This window comes from Taurulus bubalis (genome assembly GCF_910589615.1).
Source record: "Taurulus bubalis genome assembly, chromosome: 13".
In the NCBI taxonomy this organism is placed as follows: domain Eukaryota; kingdom Metazoa; phylum Chordata; class Actinopteri; order Perciformes; family Cottidae; genus Taurulus; species Taurulus bubalis.
Genome location: NC_136601.1, coordinates 9,921,689 through 9,941,044, shown reverse-complemented (window position 1 = coordinate 9,941,044; position 19,356 = coordinate 9,921,689). Strand labels below are relative to the sequence as shown.

The following is a 19,356-nucleotide window of genomic DNA, read 5'->3' as shown; positions in this document are numbered from 1 at the left end:
TATCGATTCCTACCAAATATATATGTATTCAAATTGCCTGCCAGCTACATTCTGGAACCATCTGAAGTCAAAGTGAATCAAGTGACAATCTAGAGTTTTTCAACCGTTCACGTGACCTTCTCTTAGTATGGCTCCAATGCGCAATACTGTTCCATGGCTAAAATGTAGGTACATAAATAAGTACACGACCGAAGTATTTGGGAATGTAGTCCGTGTAGTTTATCTAACGTCAAGATGAAAGCCTTTTCTATTCAGAGATGGAAATTGTTTCTGAATTTAGTCATCTTCCGTTGTAATTTTCATTGACTAGTCTCTCAAGTTTGCAATGCACGATACCATAAAGGCAGCATGTGGGGGAGCCCAGAGGACAGCGTTTATTTGTAATCCTTTAAAAAAAAAAAAAACATTTTTCAAAAACACGAGCCGAGTTGTATCTGGCGTTTATAATTGTCTCAAATAAACAACGCCCAATGTGAGCACAGCTGCAACAGGAATAGAATAGTCTGTTCGAATAGTGGTACATTCCAACTAGGCCACCTTTCGGCGTAACTTCCACAGCGCAGCTTCCTTTGCTAACTAGAGACAGAGGCAGAGGTTTCGTCCTCCGTTACCACCATGGCGTCAACTGAGATAGCGAGGCAAGCGGTGAGTAACCTATTTTACTCAGGATGCCGTTTCCACCGTCAACACATCGCTTTTGAAATGTGTTTGCCATCCTATATCAATGTCAAATATATAATCTTAGCGTTACGTTTGGGAGATATTTAGGTTAGCGAGCACCCTGTTCATGGTTAACGTATAGTCCACCCAAAATGAAATGGAACGTCGCCAAGCAACAACGACGTTGGGTGGCGGTTAGCTTTTACCATCTGATGTTATAGAATAGATGGTTTAAAGAAAAATACCCGCGGTTGATGGGCCGTAGCTCTATGTTAACGCTAACTATCTTCATTTCCGCGAGCTAACGCCTCCAGACATCCTGCTCCGATATCGATGGCTAAAACTAACGGGTTCAAACCAAACGGGGCTTCGTGGAATTAAATATGTTAAATACCGTCTAGTGTATTCTGTACTATCTCACGGGGACACGGACCACTTATTATAGAGCCGTCGGGAGGCCATTCATTCTGAACGCCCCCATTTTTAGCACAGCGACGCTGCTCATTTCCGTTATGTTGTTTCAAATAACGTTAAGTCCCGTTAACTTTCAGTCGGGCGTTGTCTGACGTTCATAGAACATATGGACCAAACATATTCTCGGTTATCGTCGTTTGGACGCTGTCATTTGAAATGCGTGTGTAAAGTTTACCTGGCTTTTGTTTTCTTTTTGGGAGGAGGGGACACTACACCCAGAAAGAGTGCTCAGAATAGCACGGTTTTGCATTTTGATATCTCTTTGCGGCCCAGTAAATGGAAACCCACTGTGTGTTGTAATTTGACTGTAAATGTCTTGAAAAAGCAGGAATGGTTTCAGGAATGTTGCACTTGCAGCTGAAGAGGAAAGGCTGTTTGTCCAGTCAGATTACCCCCAGCTTCCCAAATACTCCCTCAGCTGTTTAAAGCCAATTTCAACTATCCAAATAATCCACAACTGTCCAGTACCACCAGCTTGACCAGTTATTTTTAAATTGACCCTCAAACAGAATGTTTTCCTCTCAAAGCCACATTGGAGAGCAAATTAAGCAACACTGTGTTATGTTCAGCCACATAATGGCTGGTTGGCTGAGGTCTAGCTGGTTGAGAGCCCTCACTTTGCCATATAATCTAAATTCTTTGCTTTCCTGCACCTCATAATGTAGACGTGGGCTGCCGAAATGAGATTCACAGAGATGGAGATACTCACCAGCAGCCACACGCCCCCACACACATGTAACAACAGTGCTTTTACACTTGGGTGTTTTGTGTCACTCTGGTCCAGAGATAGACTGTGTACAAACGGTATAAAATTAGCGTGAAGCGGAAGTGCAACCGGCCAAAAATAGGAAGCTAAAGGTTCAAGTTAAAGTGACACCACAGAAACACATTGGTGGCAAACTGGACTCTTTTTGCATTTCGAAATCAATCCGTTTTTAAAGTATATATTTATTGCCAAAGCTCTTTATTGTTTTTGAAATTGTCTAAACACATTATCCACAATACCTTTCCATATATGTACATTGTGGTTTGTAACTGTCTCGTTTGTGGGGAAGGCAGTTCCAACTCAGGAAACAGGAAGTGAGCAACATTGTACCAGAAGTCAGTCTCAAAGACTAACATGATCAAATATTGTGGCTAGTGTGTTAAGTCGAGTGTAATTAGAAAATAAAAGATTATTCATCCACAGAACAACAATTATTTAGATGTATATGATAATTGTAGACCGCTAGAGAAAAGCCATAGCCTTTTAACAAGGCATTTCAATCCATAAAGTGATCGATATTACTCTGTTGTTTTATGTTGATTTTAGGGTGAAGGTGCTCGTGCTGTACCTCTGGCAGGCCATGTCGGCTTTGACAGCATGCCTGATCAGCTGGTTAACAAATCTGTCAACCACGGATTCTGCTTTAACATCCTCTGTGTTGGTGAGTATGTCATGCGTACAAAATGCTTTTACTCTCTCTCTCTCCTTAGGCTAAAAGATGACTTATTTGCCTCAATGAAAGCCAGGCTTTGCCTCAAGATGCAAAGCACATCGCTCTGTATTTGACCTGCTTAGATTCCTTTTGGCTCGTTGTCATTGGTTACCATGATGAGTGAGATGCTCAGATACGTGTACAGAAAATGTATATAGTACGTGTAAGAAATTCAGAATTGTAGTAGTTATTTAATTTTAGCATGACATTCATCTAGAATACAAGCGCGTGATCAATGATCTTTTTTTTTTTTTTACTTTAGTGCTAGGATTGTTCACTCACATATACTCAATTGCCAGTTCATGAGGTGCACTGAGCTACAACTAGTGAAATCTAATACAAAAAAATCATGCAATAAACTCAATCTTTAAGCTGTATTAGAAAGGTGGTTATTTAACTTCATGGTCATTTTGAGGGCGATAGTTTGTGGTGCTGTTTCATTGTATTGGGTTATACTGAGAGGTGTTTCTAATATTTTTCCACTCCATCTGTGTCAGTGAGTGCTGGCTTGAAGTTAAGATGTTTACGTTTTTGGCAACATTGCATTACTGCCTGCTGCATTTTGCAATTTTTTTTGCTATTTAGAATCATGTTATTTCTCGGGCACCAAAATCTTCAAGGAGCAATGGAAATGTGTAACCAATTGGATAGCAATGTTTTTTCTTTCTACTTTGTGTGTGTTTTTTTTCCCCAAACATCTCCTAATTTTTGTTTAACACACACACACGGGAAGACATGACACACACACGCACGCACACACGCACGATGATTTGTGGGCATTTTTAGTGGGATGGTTGCCTCCAAACTGAAAACCTGAGTCTATTTATATTTGTGCCCGAGTGAAAAGTGGATATCGCTTAACAATAATGTTTGTGTTTTTCACAATTTTAACAAAACTAATGCCATAGTTAATAACATACTTAATATTGGGGTGATAACAACTAAAGCATAACTCTCTGAACATGTATTAGTACAATACATTAAGAATATAAAAGCAAAGATGGTGTAGGAGACTAGCAACATCTTCTCTTGCAAACTGTAAATGCTGTGACTCACAAGTGCAGCAATTCACATTAGTACAAGCATTACTTGAGGCAAAGACATGTGATCTTTGCTTCTCTATGTTTTGGTTGTGGTCTAAAATTCCAAAAAGGGAATTAAAAATATGAAGATCATTGGTTCCATTGGGCTACAGACAAATGACATTTCTGCACAGGGTTTATATTATGTAATTTTTATTATAGGTTATAGGAGGTTTGATTGCAATTCTTTCCAGTTTGTCCCTTAGTTTTTTTAAAACGAGATGCCAAATTTCTTATTTGCATTAGAGACTTTTCTATAGTGACTTAAACTGTGCTCAGAAACAGGAAAAAGGACCCTTGATGCATCTGTTTCTTTGGATTCTGAGTGAAGATGAGAAATTTGGAGCATAAAAAATGGGCTAACATGCTTAGACTGTAGGTCAAGCTGTGAGGAATAAAAATAGAATTTCTTTCAGAGGGAGCTCTTGATCTGAGTCATATGACGGCCTCTTAACAGTAAACTGATGTCAGAATTTATCAGTAAATAAGCAACTACTTCTGTTGCTTTTGCGACTGTAAGTATATATGATATATTTTGTTCAGAGCATCTTCAATATATCAAATAGAATCTTGACTTTTTTTTGATCAGCTTGAGCATGGATTTATCAGAAGCTGACGAAATAAAAAGGAAATATGCAGGGTGTCAGGACTGAATGGAGGTGCAAAGATCAAGGTTTGTAGGATCTCAATAACATGATGATATTTCTCTGTGTTGTCTAGGTGAGACGGGTCTGGGAAAGTCCACCCTCATGGACACGTTGTTCAACACCAAGTTTGAGGGCGAGCCCACCCAGCACAACCAGCCGGGAGTCACGCTCAAATCCAACACCTATGAGCTCCAGGAGAGTAACGTGCGCCTCAAACTCACTGTTGTCAACACTGTAGGTTTCGGAGACCAGATCAACAAAGAAGACAGGTAATACAATCCCCACTTGATCATGCACGCTACATTCCTGACATACAATGACTCTGTGAGAGCTCTGAGCCCTTTGGGAGCTCAGGTTCTTTTGGTCCCGATCCTGAATGAAACTGTAACCGACCCGTAGGATGTGGAATCAAGTCTCTCCATCTCAGGGAGTTTCCACAGCAGTTTCATTCTATCAACTCTTACAAACTGAAAACAGATGCCGATGCTTTGTCTTTTTCTGGTGTTTAACAAGATTTATTTCATCAAACCTAAAATATTGTGACCAAGCTTGCTATCCACAATCTAATTGCTAAAGCTTAGTTTATACTCTCCGTAGTGAAGCCGGCGCAAGATGCAATCAGATGTAATCGTGGCCGGAGCGTTGGCCGCGACTATGTCAGAGGCCAAGTGTCGCGACCCCTTACCTCTGAATTTTTGTAACTTGGCATGCGCGATCACGTGACTGTCACAAATAGTTTACTGATAAAACACTATTTACATGTCTGGGGATTATACAAAGTAGGCCAGTTTTTAGATGCTTTAGAAACAGGAGAATCTATAAAGAAACTTCATGAGAATTGTATATATTTTGCAGCCAAATCAAATTTTTTACAGGATATTAAACCTTTGTTTATTTATAATGCATGCAATAGCTAACTTGTTTCTTTACAGGGCTTTTACAAAAGCAATAAAGTAGTCCATGAATATGAGATATGAGTTTACAGATAATTACAATCCCTCCTCGGCATTGTTGAGGTTGGTTTACGGCCTACTGACACCTACTATTCTTCACAGTTCAATTAGTTAGTAGGCCCTCTGGCATTTCGGAGAATAATGCAGCACACAGTGCATAAACTATAAACGCCTCCGTTCATGCTCGGAGCTTGCGTGCCGCCTGCGGAGACTCGCTCTACGGCGCCAAGCGCCATTCTAAACAACGTTTAACTCTGCTTCTGAGGTTAAGTTTAGGGCGAGATGTCATGTGACCTCCAACTCTGCGAGCTCACTGTTATGAGAAGGCGTCAGTTTTTTTCAGGTTTCACAAATTGTTCAGTATCAAATTACCGTAATAGAATAAATAACATGGACATACTTCATTTTAGTTTAGTAATTTTTTTTGTTTGTTTCTGGTCATCTGTTCGCTGGGAAGGGTGAAGCTTCCTGTAGTCTTTAATGCTTGGGGTCAAACATATTTTTGTCCATTTTCTGTAGCACATATAACTGTATGGTTTGCAGGTAATGTTGAAAGATGTATTGTATTAGTCTATTGATTGAAAATGACAATTTTAAATTTGTCGCAAACCTTGAAGTTGGGTCTTCCAAGGGTGGTGAGACCTTCCTCCAAATGAGTCTTTCCTCGCAGAGACCGAAACTGAAAATCAATTCTATCAACATGTTAAGTTAAAGATTTAGTGTTTACCACGAAATATCTCTCAAATGTAAATACCAGGTGTAAACTGGGAGAAGTTGCTTGATAACTGTGTATGAGCTGTGGCATTTTACTTCAACACATAATGGATAATTGTCAAACACTATAGCATGTTTATAGTAACAAATAATATATGCCTGCTCACTAAATTGTTTTTTAACATTTTTAAGTGGCTTTTTTGGTGGTTTATTTTTTTTACTGGTGACCTACTGAACACAAATACCATGTAAAAGTAATGGTCTCATAATATTTTTCCCGGAGTTGATGAGGGTTGCCACAATGCTTCATGAAACAAAATACAAAAAAGTATATGAAACAAAATACTTCATCTTTGTCCTCCAAATTTGGAGAAGCCTGTGAAAGGGATCAGTTTGTCTATTTCCAACTAGTGTTCACTTTTTTATATACTTATATACACAACATGTATTGCTTTGAAACATGACAGATGCTAATAATGTAATGCATCAAAGATATGCTGAAATTACTTCCCTATTGCTCCTTTTTCTGACAGCTACAAATCTATCGTGGAGTTCATTGATGCCCAGTTTGAAGCATATCTACAAGAGGAGCTGAAAATAAAGCGCACGCTACACAGCTACCACGACACCCGCATCCACGCATGCCTGTACTTCATCGCTCCCACGGGACACTCACTCAAATCCCTGGACTTGGTGACCATGAAGAAACTTGATAGCAAGGTGAGCTTTGCTTCACCAGATGCCATTTTATGTTTAGTTTGTTTTTGTTGTTTCTTTGAAGCTTTGGGATAATTCCGATACCTGCCTTCGATCCTGGGTGTTTCCATCAGTTCCAGATCAATTAGTGTTAGGGTTTTAATACTGGCTCTTGTAATGTATTAAACTCTGCAGTTTATTGCAATATTGCGAGATTCACAAATGTTATAGCCATGCATGGTGTCTGTTGTTTTGTTTTTTAGTGTTGAATGAGAAGGACTGTTGTACTGCAGAAGAATTATGTTCTGGAATAACTATTTTAATGCTTACAAACTGGGATAAACTTACTGTAGCATGCAACAGATATACTGAAGGTAAATCCTTTGGCACTGCATTGTTGTTCACAGCATTTGATCTATCTACTCAAGTCATGGGTCATAAACCTTTTCTAGGCCATCTGCCTGCATGCCAATGGGCTGTGGTCTTGTTTCTGCGTCGGTGTAGGTCAGCTGTGAAATGCAGTCTGCTCAGTGACTGCAGCCTCGTTTTTGGCGAGTGCCTTTCCACAGTAGCTTATTTGCATGGATGTCCTGACTTTTGTACAAAGAGTCGGCTCAGTATTTGCCAGAGCAGCTGTGCCCTCTGGCAGGTGCTCACAACAGCGTGATCCAGAGCAGAGCCTCCTCTGTTTACACATTCACCTCGGGGGTCTACAAACAAACCTCTGCTGACGTGTCCATGAGCAAGATGTTGATTCCCCACCAGACAGGAGGGAAGTAAATCATTACTTGTTCACATGACCCTGAGCTTCCCTTGCTGTTAAATGGCCTCCGGTTGGAGAGCAAATAATTTGGAAATGTGTGGGCGATGGAGCTTGTAGAAAATAGTTGTGTTGGAGGAAAAGTCTCCTCGGATAGTTGTGAAGAATGACCCTGCCTGCATTTTTGTTCTCTTCCCACCTACCTCCTTTCTTTTCTGTTTGGATAACATGGATAGCACAAATGTCGTTGAAATCATTTGAGTCTGACTATTAACACCATGTTTGGAGAGCTTTTACGTGAACTGAAGCAGAAGATGGAAGCCTGCTGCTTCTTTTGCTGCATTTACTATTTTTATCTCCGGGCTTAAGAATGTGTAATTGTTTGTGATACACTCAGGCTTGGAGCTAGAAAGAGCTGTGATGTGTTGAAATGATGAAAAGAGCACAGGTTATTCTGGGTAACCAGGGATTGGAAGCAGCATAAAGGAAAGGGGTATAGGTGTATTTTATTGTTGCTGAACCTGAATGCTGGTGGAGATCTTCTAAAATACCAGAATTATGTGATTTGCATTGTTTTAACTTGTGGTACTTAAAAAAACTATATGAACTGCTTTCCAAATCTGGACTATGCAAATGGTGATGAAAGAAAGATGCTACTTACAGACATCTAGTGTTTAACTGCACATCTGCAAGCATTGTCTGCACCTTGTCATCTCCTAATTTCACAAATGCAGGTCAACATTATCCCAATCGTTGCCAAGTCGGACGCCATCTCCAAGAGCGAGCTGGCAAAGTTTAAAATCAAAATCACCAGTGAGCTGGTGAGCAACGGAGTGCAGATCTACCAATTCCCCACTGATGATGAGTCTGTGGCAGAGATCAACTCCACCATGAACGTAAGTCTCATAACTGGCTTTCTATCTGCACCACATGCTTTTACACAGAATATGTTTCTTAGTTCATATTAGAAATGACGTGGAAGGTAATATTGACCAGACAGTTTTCCCTTTAATCTGAAGGAAATACACATGCAACACGTTACCTGTGTGTAAGCTTTAACATGAATTCTGTTATGCGTTAGCGGCATAAACAACATGTGATGTAGAATCAGGACAGGCATCGCCTGTGTCTGCTCAGGCTGCCAGGAAGCCACTCCATGCAGGGAGAAGTGACTTCAGAGCAGCACAATCAGCTCACTCTGCAGGAAGCCTGCAGTGTGGGAACGGGCCTGTGTTCACTGACAGATGAGCCAAGGCTCACTTAGCTGTTTATAAGGTCTGATCTGTGAAAATGCCTGAACTCTCCCGAACTGATTATGTTCGACTTTGCCTCTTGGCTGTTGTTGTACAGTCTGACCACCACTCTGTTCTGATAACAAGTCATACATCCTCCCGCTGTTTCTAGATGTCTGCAAAAATTGGCTATTAATAGTCAGTTTCTAAGCGATGTTAGGAATGTATCCTGGGCACGTATGAATGAGATTGTTGTAATATTCTCAGATTCTTGAGTCATGAAATAATAGATGAGCGTCATTATGTACAATTTTGTTGGTGGTTATATGAAAAATTTGAAGAAGGTTCCGAAAAATGTTTCACACCAACGTTGCTTTTTCCTCTGCTCCACAGAGCCATTTGCCATTTGCTGTGGTGGGGAGCACGGAGGAGGTGAAGATTGGGAACAAGATGGTGAAGGCCCGGCAGTACCCCTGGGGGACGGTGCAGGGTAAGCCAAGGTCACATCCTGCACAGGAAATGAGAGCATGCTCCCTCTTCTGCAGCTTCTCCCTGTCCTCATATTCCTCCTCAGCTCCAACAAGCTGCTGCAAACTAGTTGATAAGCTGTTATATAACCTCATTTAGCACCCTCTCTACCATTACACTATATGTTAGTGTTGCATCAGCTCTTAGTTTCTACAGATCTAGTAGATGTATGTAATATCCCTGATGATGTTTCAATCGATTTATTATTATTGACTTACTTGATCAATACATAACAGACTGGGTTATGTATTGTAGATAGAAAGCTAGTTGATCTACTCAATTCATTTCTTGCCTATTGAAGTCCACAAAGTAGAGACAATGTTCACCAAGATGGCATCTTCAAATGTCTTGTTTTATCCATCCAACAGTTCAAAACCCAAAGATGATCAGTTATAATGATATAAAACAGAAAAAAGGCAAAACATCTTCCCATGAGAAACTAGAATCACAGACTGGTTGGCATTTTGCCATAAATAACTAGAATGATGATGCGACTGTAAACATAGTTGCTGTTTTAATTTTCTGTCAATTGACTAATCAATGAACTGTTGCAGCTAAAACACGTTAGAGCTAAAATGTATTGTGTTTTTTATATATATATATATATATATATATATATCTCCTCAAAATTGAGTCAGCACTTGAACCTCATAGTCATTGTTTCATTTTGAATATAATGTGCTGGATTGCATCAACAACAATGACAACATTGCTCTCCTAATAATTACCAACTGCCCTGTTTAGTATTGCTCTCCTTTATCTGACATTGATTCTGTTCACATAATGACATCCTGTGAGTAAACATGCACTCAGTCACACGGTCTATAAACAAGCCACAGGACATCAACACTATTCTGTCCTGACTGGGTCTGTGACATTCTATCATGTTTTAATACATTAGATTATTTGCTGTAAATTAATGTAAACATTAAGTGATGCTAGTGTTGGCTGTTTCTGCCATTGCTCACTTATTGCTAATTACATGATCCGTAATTAGTAGGAAGCCATCTGATGTGTTAAGTGAAGCATTCATGTGTGTCTATGATGTGTGTGTTTTTCACAGTGGAAAATGAGAATCACTGTGACTTTGTCAAGCTGCGTGAAATGCTGATTAGAGTGAACATGGAGGACCTGCGAGAGCAGACTCACACGCGTCATTATGAACTCTACCGCCGCTGCAAACTGGAGGAGATGGGCTTCAAAGACACAGACCCTGACAGCAAGCCCTTCAGGTAGTAGACTGCTCCCATGCAGCTGGATTTTATATTCATGTTCTCCACCTACACCTACTTGTTTCTACTCTGCTCTCTATTTTATTATGCATTTGTCTTCATCCCTTCATAATTGGAACCTTCATTTGTATTGCTGGGATGCACCAGTTTGTGTTTGTGTCTGCAGGTGTGTACAGTTTGGTTCAATGTTTATGTTACTCAATTTTATTCCCTTTTTCCTGCGTCAGTCTTCAGGAGACGTATGAAGCTAAGAGGAACGAGTTCATGGGTGAGCTGCAGAAGAAAGAAGAAGAAATGAGACAAATGTTTGTCCAAAGAGTCAAAGAGAAGGAGGCCGAGCTCAAAGAGGCAGAGAAAGAGGTATCGTTAAACTCTGATCGCACACCATCCTGAAATATCATGTGCCATCACTTGTTTAGGGAAGTTTCTGCTCTCGTTGTAAATAATCTAAAGTATTGTGTCTTTTTTTCATCAACGCATAGCTGCATGAGAAGTTTGACCGTCTGAAGAAGCTCCACCAGGACGAGAAAAAGAAACTGGAGGACAAGAGGAAGTCCGTGGACGACGAGCTCAACATGTTCAAACAGAAAAAGACTGCTGCAGAGCTCTTGCAGAACCAAGCCCAGCAGGCAGGGGGCTCCACCACGCTCAAGAGGGACAAAGAGAGGAAAAAGTAAGTTTGTTCTTTTCCTCCTGTGACTTCCTTACATCTATCCTTCCATCTCAGGCGCAGGAAACCACCTCCAGTTGTATTAGGATTGGAAAAGGCAGGATACTATGAACCTGAGAGGAAGGCCACATATTATTTCAGGATGTTGATCATTTGCCAAATCAGTACAAGAATATCATTGCCAATATGTGAGAAGTTGTTGGGGTTCTTATGTTGTGTGACAGACTAAAATATGTAGCCGTATCCTGAAAAAATGCTAACTCCTTTAGCATTCACTCCACTTTATGCACATGTGCTGCAGGCAGAACTTAATTTTGGTCTGTCCCACTAATGTGATCAAACACTGAGTGGTTTCTCTGTCACCACTCGTTTATAAACCCCCAAATATTTGTGTAATTTAATGTGTTGAGTAGTTAAAGGCTCTGGCTAAGCCAAAGACTTCTCTCAGACTGTCACTCTGATCTTCTGAAAGAGGCTGATGCGCCAGTTTACCCTCCATAAAATAACAGAGAACATGTTCAGCAGTAAATTCCATTCGAAGAGAGCGGACCAGAATTCATAATATATCACCAATGTGGAAAATTAAGAGGAGCAGAGAGGAGGAGTGACTGGTGACAATGCCTCGCTGTCCTCATCTAAATAGTTGGAAAGTTGCCAACTGTCAGAAATCCTCATCATGAAATGAAATACTCTGAACAGATTTGTGTAAATAACTTAATTGCAACTCTGTTAATAATTACTGGACAGTTCCATTAACTTGAAAGTACATTTTATTCACATTTCATAATTGTTTCAGTGGAAATTATTTGACAATGTTCCTCACAGTGGCCACTTTTTTCATCAATCTAGAGTATTAACTTGATTTTCCATATTTGTTTTTCCTATTATATCTGACATTAATACTGTAGTTCTTTCACTAATCATGAGCGTATGAGACTGTTTTCCACAGCATGTTTCATGCTTACAGGCAGTGTTTGAAGCCAGATGTGTTTTGAGTATAATTGTAGTGCTGTTGACATTGCTGGTCCCTTCATGTTGGTAATCAACCCCTGGTTTTGTGTTGAAGCTGATGTGACGCCGTGCCTGTTAGAAATGGAAGAAGACACTTGCACTGAGAAGGTTCTTGTTGCTTTATTTTCTTCCCTGTTAATTTATTTTCTTCACAGCCACTTCTTCTCTGCTTCGAAAGTTTCTCTTCCAAAAAGGGGGCCTCTGTGCAACTTTAGCTTTGTCTGTGGTTCACTGATTAAAACCGACAAAAGGGGTCTTGCACTTCAAGTGTTAACACGGACAATATTTGTTTATCCTTGAGTGTTTTCTTCGGTTTTCAGATGACACAATTATTAATTACTGCTTGTTGTGTAGATGTGAATCTGTCCTGTGAGTGCATGTGTCACCTATGTTGCATCCGTAATGTTTTCCAGTTAACTCCTCCCACTCTTGCTGCATGCTGCATGGGGCATCCTTTCTGGTAAGACACCACCGACAATCTCAAAATATAAGTGAGGTATTGACTTTTAACTTATGACCAGTACATGAATAAACAATTGCTGTAAAAAACAAGTTCAGAATAAACATCAGCCAAATGATAGTTTTCGGATTCTCGCCTTTCTTTCCCCTTTAATTGACATCCTGCAACTGGCCTAAATATAGAACAGACTGTGCACACAACTGCCTTTCTGCAGCTCCACCTTAGAATGCAAACACAATCAAATGAACCTTGAAAGCTATTAAATATATGATCTAAATTAACATGCATTTAATTTGCCCTTTTAATATGTAGTACATTAAGATAAATGGGCACAGTAATTCTAATATAGAAGTGCAAGCCGACAGTATATCACTGGTAACATCTGTGTTCATCATATCCTTGAGCTGGCAATGTTTACTGCCCTTGTGCCAGCTTCTAAATCAACCAGTTTATTAGCTCCCCACACACCCATTTGATAAACTGCCCCATCTGCCTCCCTAAATCCACAACAGGTTTTTTTTGTGGCTCTCCAAAGTCCGTCCCCACCCAGCCCTGCAATCGCACAAAGAACCATTCAAGGCTGAGCTGAGACTAACAGGCCACACCAGAGCAGCAAACAGCCTCGGGGCCCATCTCTGTTTGCAGCGATGACATGTTTTGTTGATCTCACAGCCATATGATGACTCCCTCTGCCTCCCCTCCCTCTTGAGTGGATAAAAAAAGCCAAATCCACAGAGAGATGTTGTGAGTCTCAACCGTTGGGGAGGGTAGAAGTGAACGAAGACATCTGTCTAGCAATCTGTAAACTCCTCAAGCAGCTCAGGACTCTTAAAATAGACAAAAGCAAGCTGCTGTTTGATGAGGAAGACAATCAAAAGCATTGTTTATTAAAGCTCACGTACAAAACCTATACAAATAAAATACAATTATCTTAATACAATTATTTTGCTGATTTGAAGGAAGTAGACTACTGTACTTGCCTAACCGCTGTGCACACAAGCCTTTTTGAGCACGACCTCCTCTAAATACCACCTGGTCACTAATGTTGATGTGATGTCACCCATGTGAAACAGTGTGTGTCGTGATGATGTTTTAACTCAAAAGAAAGCAATAACAGCCCTTCTCTCTCATTTCCAGCTTAGGATTCCTGTAGAAAAAGTGCTCCCTTGTGGCCATCCTGCTGTGAATGAGTTTCCACCCCATCATCTTTTTACAGTACCCCTTCCCCACCCTCACCCTCACCCAACCCCCATAATTCAACCCTCCACATGCCCCCTGCTCTCTGGAAGACGCTGGGCATTGCTATCAGTTTGACAGTTTTTCCTGAATGTTGCTTGTATATTATATGGTTTGTACAAGCAATTGTTTGGCTGGACTTTTTTATACAAATTTAAATGTTTGTTTTATATTAAGTAATTAATTGCATGACGGAGTGAGCTTTTTGAATATTAACATACATGGCTACTGTAGTGATGGGCAGAAATGTGTTGAGGGTAAAGTGAAATATGCATCAGCGAGTAGGACATGTGTGAACAACATGTGTGGTCAAAGATCTGCAGAAGATTAAAGGAAAGAAAGAATTAGGTCAATTGATGTGAGGATGGATTAATTAATATTCAGCCACCTTCAGATTAAAGCACAGCAAACAGTATGGGGATTCTACATTTTACAAACGCCAAGTAACAGCAGTTTCTGACTGAAAAACGTCAGTATTTAGTCATTGTTAGTTTGTTATTAGATTACAGTTATAATACTTACGATTTTAAGCCTGTCGTTACCCTGGTAACAGCAAGTGAGTACAGCATCGACCGTTGCGCTGCTACTTTGTCGAAAATGCAACCAAAGAGCAACGGGTGTATCTGTTCACTTCCAGGCCAAACCAACGTGGTCTAAAAACAGTGGTATAATTTTTTTTATCACTGATCACGAAAACATTGTTTCCTGCGACGGCTTCACAATGGAAGCCATCGCGTGGTTCGGCAGTTGAGAGAGGTCACTTCATCTCACTACAGCTCTGATATGGCTGTAGGAGAGCGAACAGTAAACAGTGAGGTTATCAATGAGATAAAATGACACAGTAACCCTGGATTACATGCATGCATCTTTTCCTCTTAATCCCTCTTGCAAGTGAGGGCAAAATTAATCCACCTTGGTAATGGCGGACCCCGCCACTAACAATGTAGACTATAATTACAGAATGTAAAAACATTGAATGCCATTGGATAATATCAAAAAAAGGAGATTAGATTTCATGAAAATCTTAAGAAAATCTTAAGAAATATAACTATTTTCCACTCATTATTACCTCAACTGTATAGACTTTAGACCTACAATATTAAATGAATTTGAGATTTTATTTGTTTTGGTATTTATGTCCTTTTGCTGATGCTGTTTCACTTTATCCAGATGCATGAGTAGTTGTGAGCCTAATCTCCTTGCCACTTCTCCCACACCTCATTCATTGTCATGTGTTATGTGCATAATTGTATTACCTTTCACATTTGCACTTTTTTTATACACAAATGTGATGTTTTTTAAGTATATATTAATGTTGTCAAGGGCAATTGTAACTTTCTTTTTATTTCACTTACTTTGAAGGCACATTTAAAAGTAGTTCCTTATGATGTCCAGTGTTTGTATTGGTGTTACACATACAAGAAATATTATCTCAAAAGAAAATAAAGGCCAATTTTTCACCAAATATTACAACTGTGGCCATAATCATTGTGTATGACAAATATTGCCGTAAATTAGGAGATTAGACTAAAAATGTAAAGAATCCAAATGGGTACGCTTAATTTGCAGGATGAAGCGTTTCGGGCTGATTTCTTCTTAGTTGGAGATCAACACTGTCCAAGTCTCGAAGACCAGGAATGAATGTTGACGCCAATAAGCGTTAGTGTGATGATCTGATCAGTTATTACTTGTTTTTTCACCACTTCAAGGTTAAAGGTTGCTTTTGTTATCTCATGAGAGATCAAATTGTCTTGGATTCAAGACATTGCTGCATAAAAACTATTTCCACATGCTACCAGGGTAAAAAACACATGAAGACAAAGAGCCATTCCCTCCTCCTAATCCTCAGCTCACTGGTCTGTGTGGTTTTACTTTCCTTTGCAGTAATCCCTGGCTCTGCACTGAGTAGGCCCTCAGCCCTCAAGCTTTGCTAAGGGACCAGCCTTTGTGGGTACTGAGTACCTCAAATGTGACCAGAGGCTTTGTGGACCCCATCCTTCAGGGTTTCTTAATCATTACCTGCTCTGCTATAATTTTGATTAATGTGTATCTGTGTTTCACTGCCATTCTAACCTCACCCTCAGCCATTCCATTCTTGCTGCTGCTGCTTCTTTTTTTTTGCCTCTGCTTATGTTTATAGGTGCACAGTTAGTTTTGGGGCTGTTACTAACATTTTTTCCACTTGATTTATTGTTGTATTTGGATAGTTTTTAACACTTTTTTTCCTCTTGTAAATTGGACCACAGATGAGATGTGATCAATCCACTGTTTAACAATCATGCATCATCAGCAGTGGGCACAATATCATCTCATAATTGTATGCGTATTGTGTTGCTTGAACAACTACGATCCCAGGGATTTTTTTACCACCTAACTTTGTATTTATGATAATCAAACCTAGATAAATTTTCTACCTAAAATCAGATGCACTTCTGCATCTCAAGCTTGAAGTGTGTGTGTTTTGTTTAAGAGTTTCTGCTTTGCCACCTTTCTAACTGCTGGCTTTCTCTTTCTTTGTCTATATAGCTTCTTTTAATCTGTCTTGACCACCTGAAGAGGGGATTGCAGCTTCAGCAAGAACTAAGCACCCTTTACCTCTCCCCGTTTTTCTCGCTGTATCGACCCTTTTTTATTCTCCCCATTGCATCTCCTTTTTTTGATTATGGCCTTATGTGGACTCGCATGGTATTTCTGACCACCTAGTGATGCTCTAAACCCATGCAGGTTGGGAACGGGGCACTGTTTAAATCTGCTGTTATGTCTTAATGTATATAAAGAAACGCTTGTAGTTCATAGAAATCATCAGTTGGGGTTAATACATTTACATGACTCATGTGAAATCATTATTTGAATTACAATGACCTGGACTTTGCACTCATCTTTTCAATAGGGTTCTTAAATTAATACATGCTCCTGAAACATTGAGACAAACTCATCAAGTCAAGAAGCACTTAATGCACTATGTATAACGTGTTATGAATATAATGAGTAATCATGTTGTTTTCTCGAATCTAATCCAGTTTTAAATGAAAACCTCCTGGTTCCAGGTATTCTGAACACTAAAATTGAATTAATGCAAAAGCCAAAGCAATATTCATTCTTACCAGAGTCAACATTCATTTGATGCTGCCCATGTTTACAAGTCACTGTTGAATACCATGGAGGTCACATGTAATGGTCTTTTTATTACACATTGTGCTTTAATATTCACCAGCCTATTCTTTATTTTTTGCATGCATCTTTTTAATTGATTACCTCTTTGAGCTTTTACCTGCTTGTTTTTTTATCCCTCAATAATTCAGTTTTGCAATCTATTTCAACTTCATTGCTGTTTTCTTCAAATGGTGCGTATTATTAATGTATATTTGCTCTGTCCTATCATTTCAGCTCCCTTTTTTGCCAAATATTAGTGTAAGATGGAGTTGAACTGAATCCCAGATATGAGTATTAAAAAGATACTCATGCATTTGTATAATTTATAAGGATATATTTTGTGTATTGAAGTGGAGACTTGTGGTTTATTACCTATGACCTTTGGACGTGAATCTGAGTGTAAAGTAACATTTTGGTGTAAAACAAATGCCATACATTTTTCTAGTATCAGTCATCACCTCTTGTAGTCAAAGACTCTCCCACACTACAAATAATTAAATATCTTACTCTAGTTTGATTCCATTGATGTACATTTTCAATAAAAAAAAGTATCCAAACATATCAAGCTTTTGACTTTTATTTACAGTGTACAGACACTAATGGTTACCCCAGATCATGTTTATAATTATAGTTTTTGTGGGCTGTGAAACTCTGCTAATATGACCTGTAATCAGTACTTACAACTGTATATGAGTATGACAACTGTGAGACACCTCCATTATCAGCAGTTAAATTGTAAAGAATCAATTCCCCTTAGATAACACATATTATTGCTATAAAGCATTCACATATATCACAATTAAATGCACTACAGGGACATAGAAAAGAGACAATTAATTATACAAAAAATTAATTTCATTCCACATAGTTTCAATTATTCTGTGATATTTGATGGGTATAAAATACATGTCACAGTTTAAGAAAGCGCATGGTGAAATGCATTAAGTGCATTTCCTGAAGGGCTGCACTTAAATGAATTTTAAAGTACATGTACTTTAGGAATTGCAATGAAACGTCTACTTCACTATCTTTCAGAGGGAAATACTGTGATACTTTTACTTGTACCACATCATTTTATACTGTGGCAGTACTACCTTTATTTGCAGAACATTACCAGCTTAGAGGAAAATTAGATTCAAAAATAAAATTATGTTTGCAACGCTAGGAGGTGTATATACATTTGTCGGGTGAATTTATGGAATGGTTAGATGAAGCAAAGTAAGGAAACGTGTAAATACATTGAGGTACATGGATGTAGAAGGGACTGGTCTCTCTCGCTACTGAGACAATCATTGTTGATATTGTTGTTATTGGTTGTTGATGTAAAAATAAATGATTATAAAAATAGAATACAGAGGTTATATATGACATCAACCAATCATAATAAATTTAGTTTAAAAAAGGATATAACAACAACAACAACCAGAATTTCAGGGAACAGAATACAAAGTCAGAAGACATTATTCCTTCCATACAAATACAGTAGTTACATTAGGACGTGCACACATTCACTGTTATAGACGTCTTGTTTCTGGAGGAGAAAATAGTTTATATCGCTTGGTTTCATTCCCAAACATAATAAAAAGGGTATCGAGTTATACAATGAGTTATACAATTTTGATTTGTGGACATGAGATTTTGCTAAAAGAAAGATTAGGTACATCATATAATATTCATTAATTCCATTGCCATTACATTAATTAAAACCAAACAAAACCTTCTCTTGGCATAAAGTGAAATAAGAGTCAATATTATCATATAGTATTATTATATCATTATATTAAATCTACTCAAGTCCTTGCATAGCCTTTTAGTATTGGTACAGTGCCAGAACAAATGAAGGAAGTGTTCCTGAGAGTACTCACAGAATTAACAATTTACATCATTGTATTACCTCGACAATAATAATGATCAGCTGAGTAATACATGTTCACATTTTTAAACGAGACTTACCTTATTCTATTAGTCAGTAAATACTAAAATATGTTTATATTGTATTTTCTCTGGCGTGAATTTACAGCAGCCCAGTGTGCCCGAACTGTCCGGCAGCAAAGCATTCTGGGTCAGTGCGCTGACAGACGCCATGTTTTTTACTGTAGCTGGACCAGAAAATGGAGGCTTTCTGCTAGCTAGCTAGCTCAATGGGTGTCTGAAGCTCCCAGGAGGTTTTACGCATCATTTCAATCCGACCGTCTCGGATGCTACACCTAGAGGACACACACGTACATGCTGGTTTCTGAATCTGATATAAAACTATATGAGCAGGTTGCTGCTGCTGAAGTGCAGCCGGGTTAGCTCGAGGCTAGCAGCTAGCTGGCTGAAGCTAGCCGTCTTTACCGGGAGAGCCCGTGTTAGCTCGCTAGCTAAACA

At 39.1% G+C, this 19,356-nt stretch overlaps 1 protein-coding gene across 3 annotated transcripts; it reads left to right on the top strand.

Annotated features, from left to right (window-relative positions):
- Positions 1–595: 595 nt before the first annotated feature.
- Positions 596–17,547, top strand: septin6 (septin 6; the record flags this gene model as incomplete). 3 transcript variants are annotated; one of them, XM_079228465.1, is made up of 11 exons in its annotated part: positions 596–645; positions 2,447–2,561; positions 4,415–4,610; positions 6,542–6,728; positions 8,199–8,360; positions 9,090–9,186; positions 10,288–10,456; positions 10,684–10,816; positions 10,939–11,129; positions 12,551–12,597; positions 13,735–15,279. In XM_079228465.1, the coding sequence occupies exons 1-10, from the start codon at positions 616–618 to the stop codon at positions 12,552–12,554; spliced, it is 1,284 nt and encodes a 427-aa protein (XP_079084591.1). In that variant the 5' UTR covers positions 596–615. The 3 variants fall into 3 exon arrangements, with proteins under 3 accessions (XP_079084591.1, XP_079084589.1, XP_079084590.1); XM_079228463.1 differs by lacking the exons at positions 12,551–12,597; positions 13,735–15,279 and adding an exon at positions 16,360–17,547; XM_079228464.1 differs by lacking the exons at positions 12,551–12,597; positions 13,735–15,279 and adding an exon at positions 15,718–15,742.
- Positions 17,548–19,356: the final 1,809 nt, after the last annotated feature.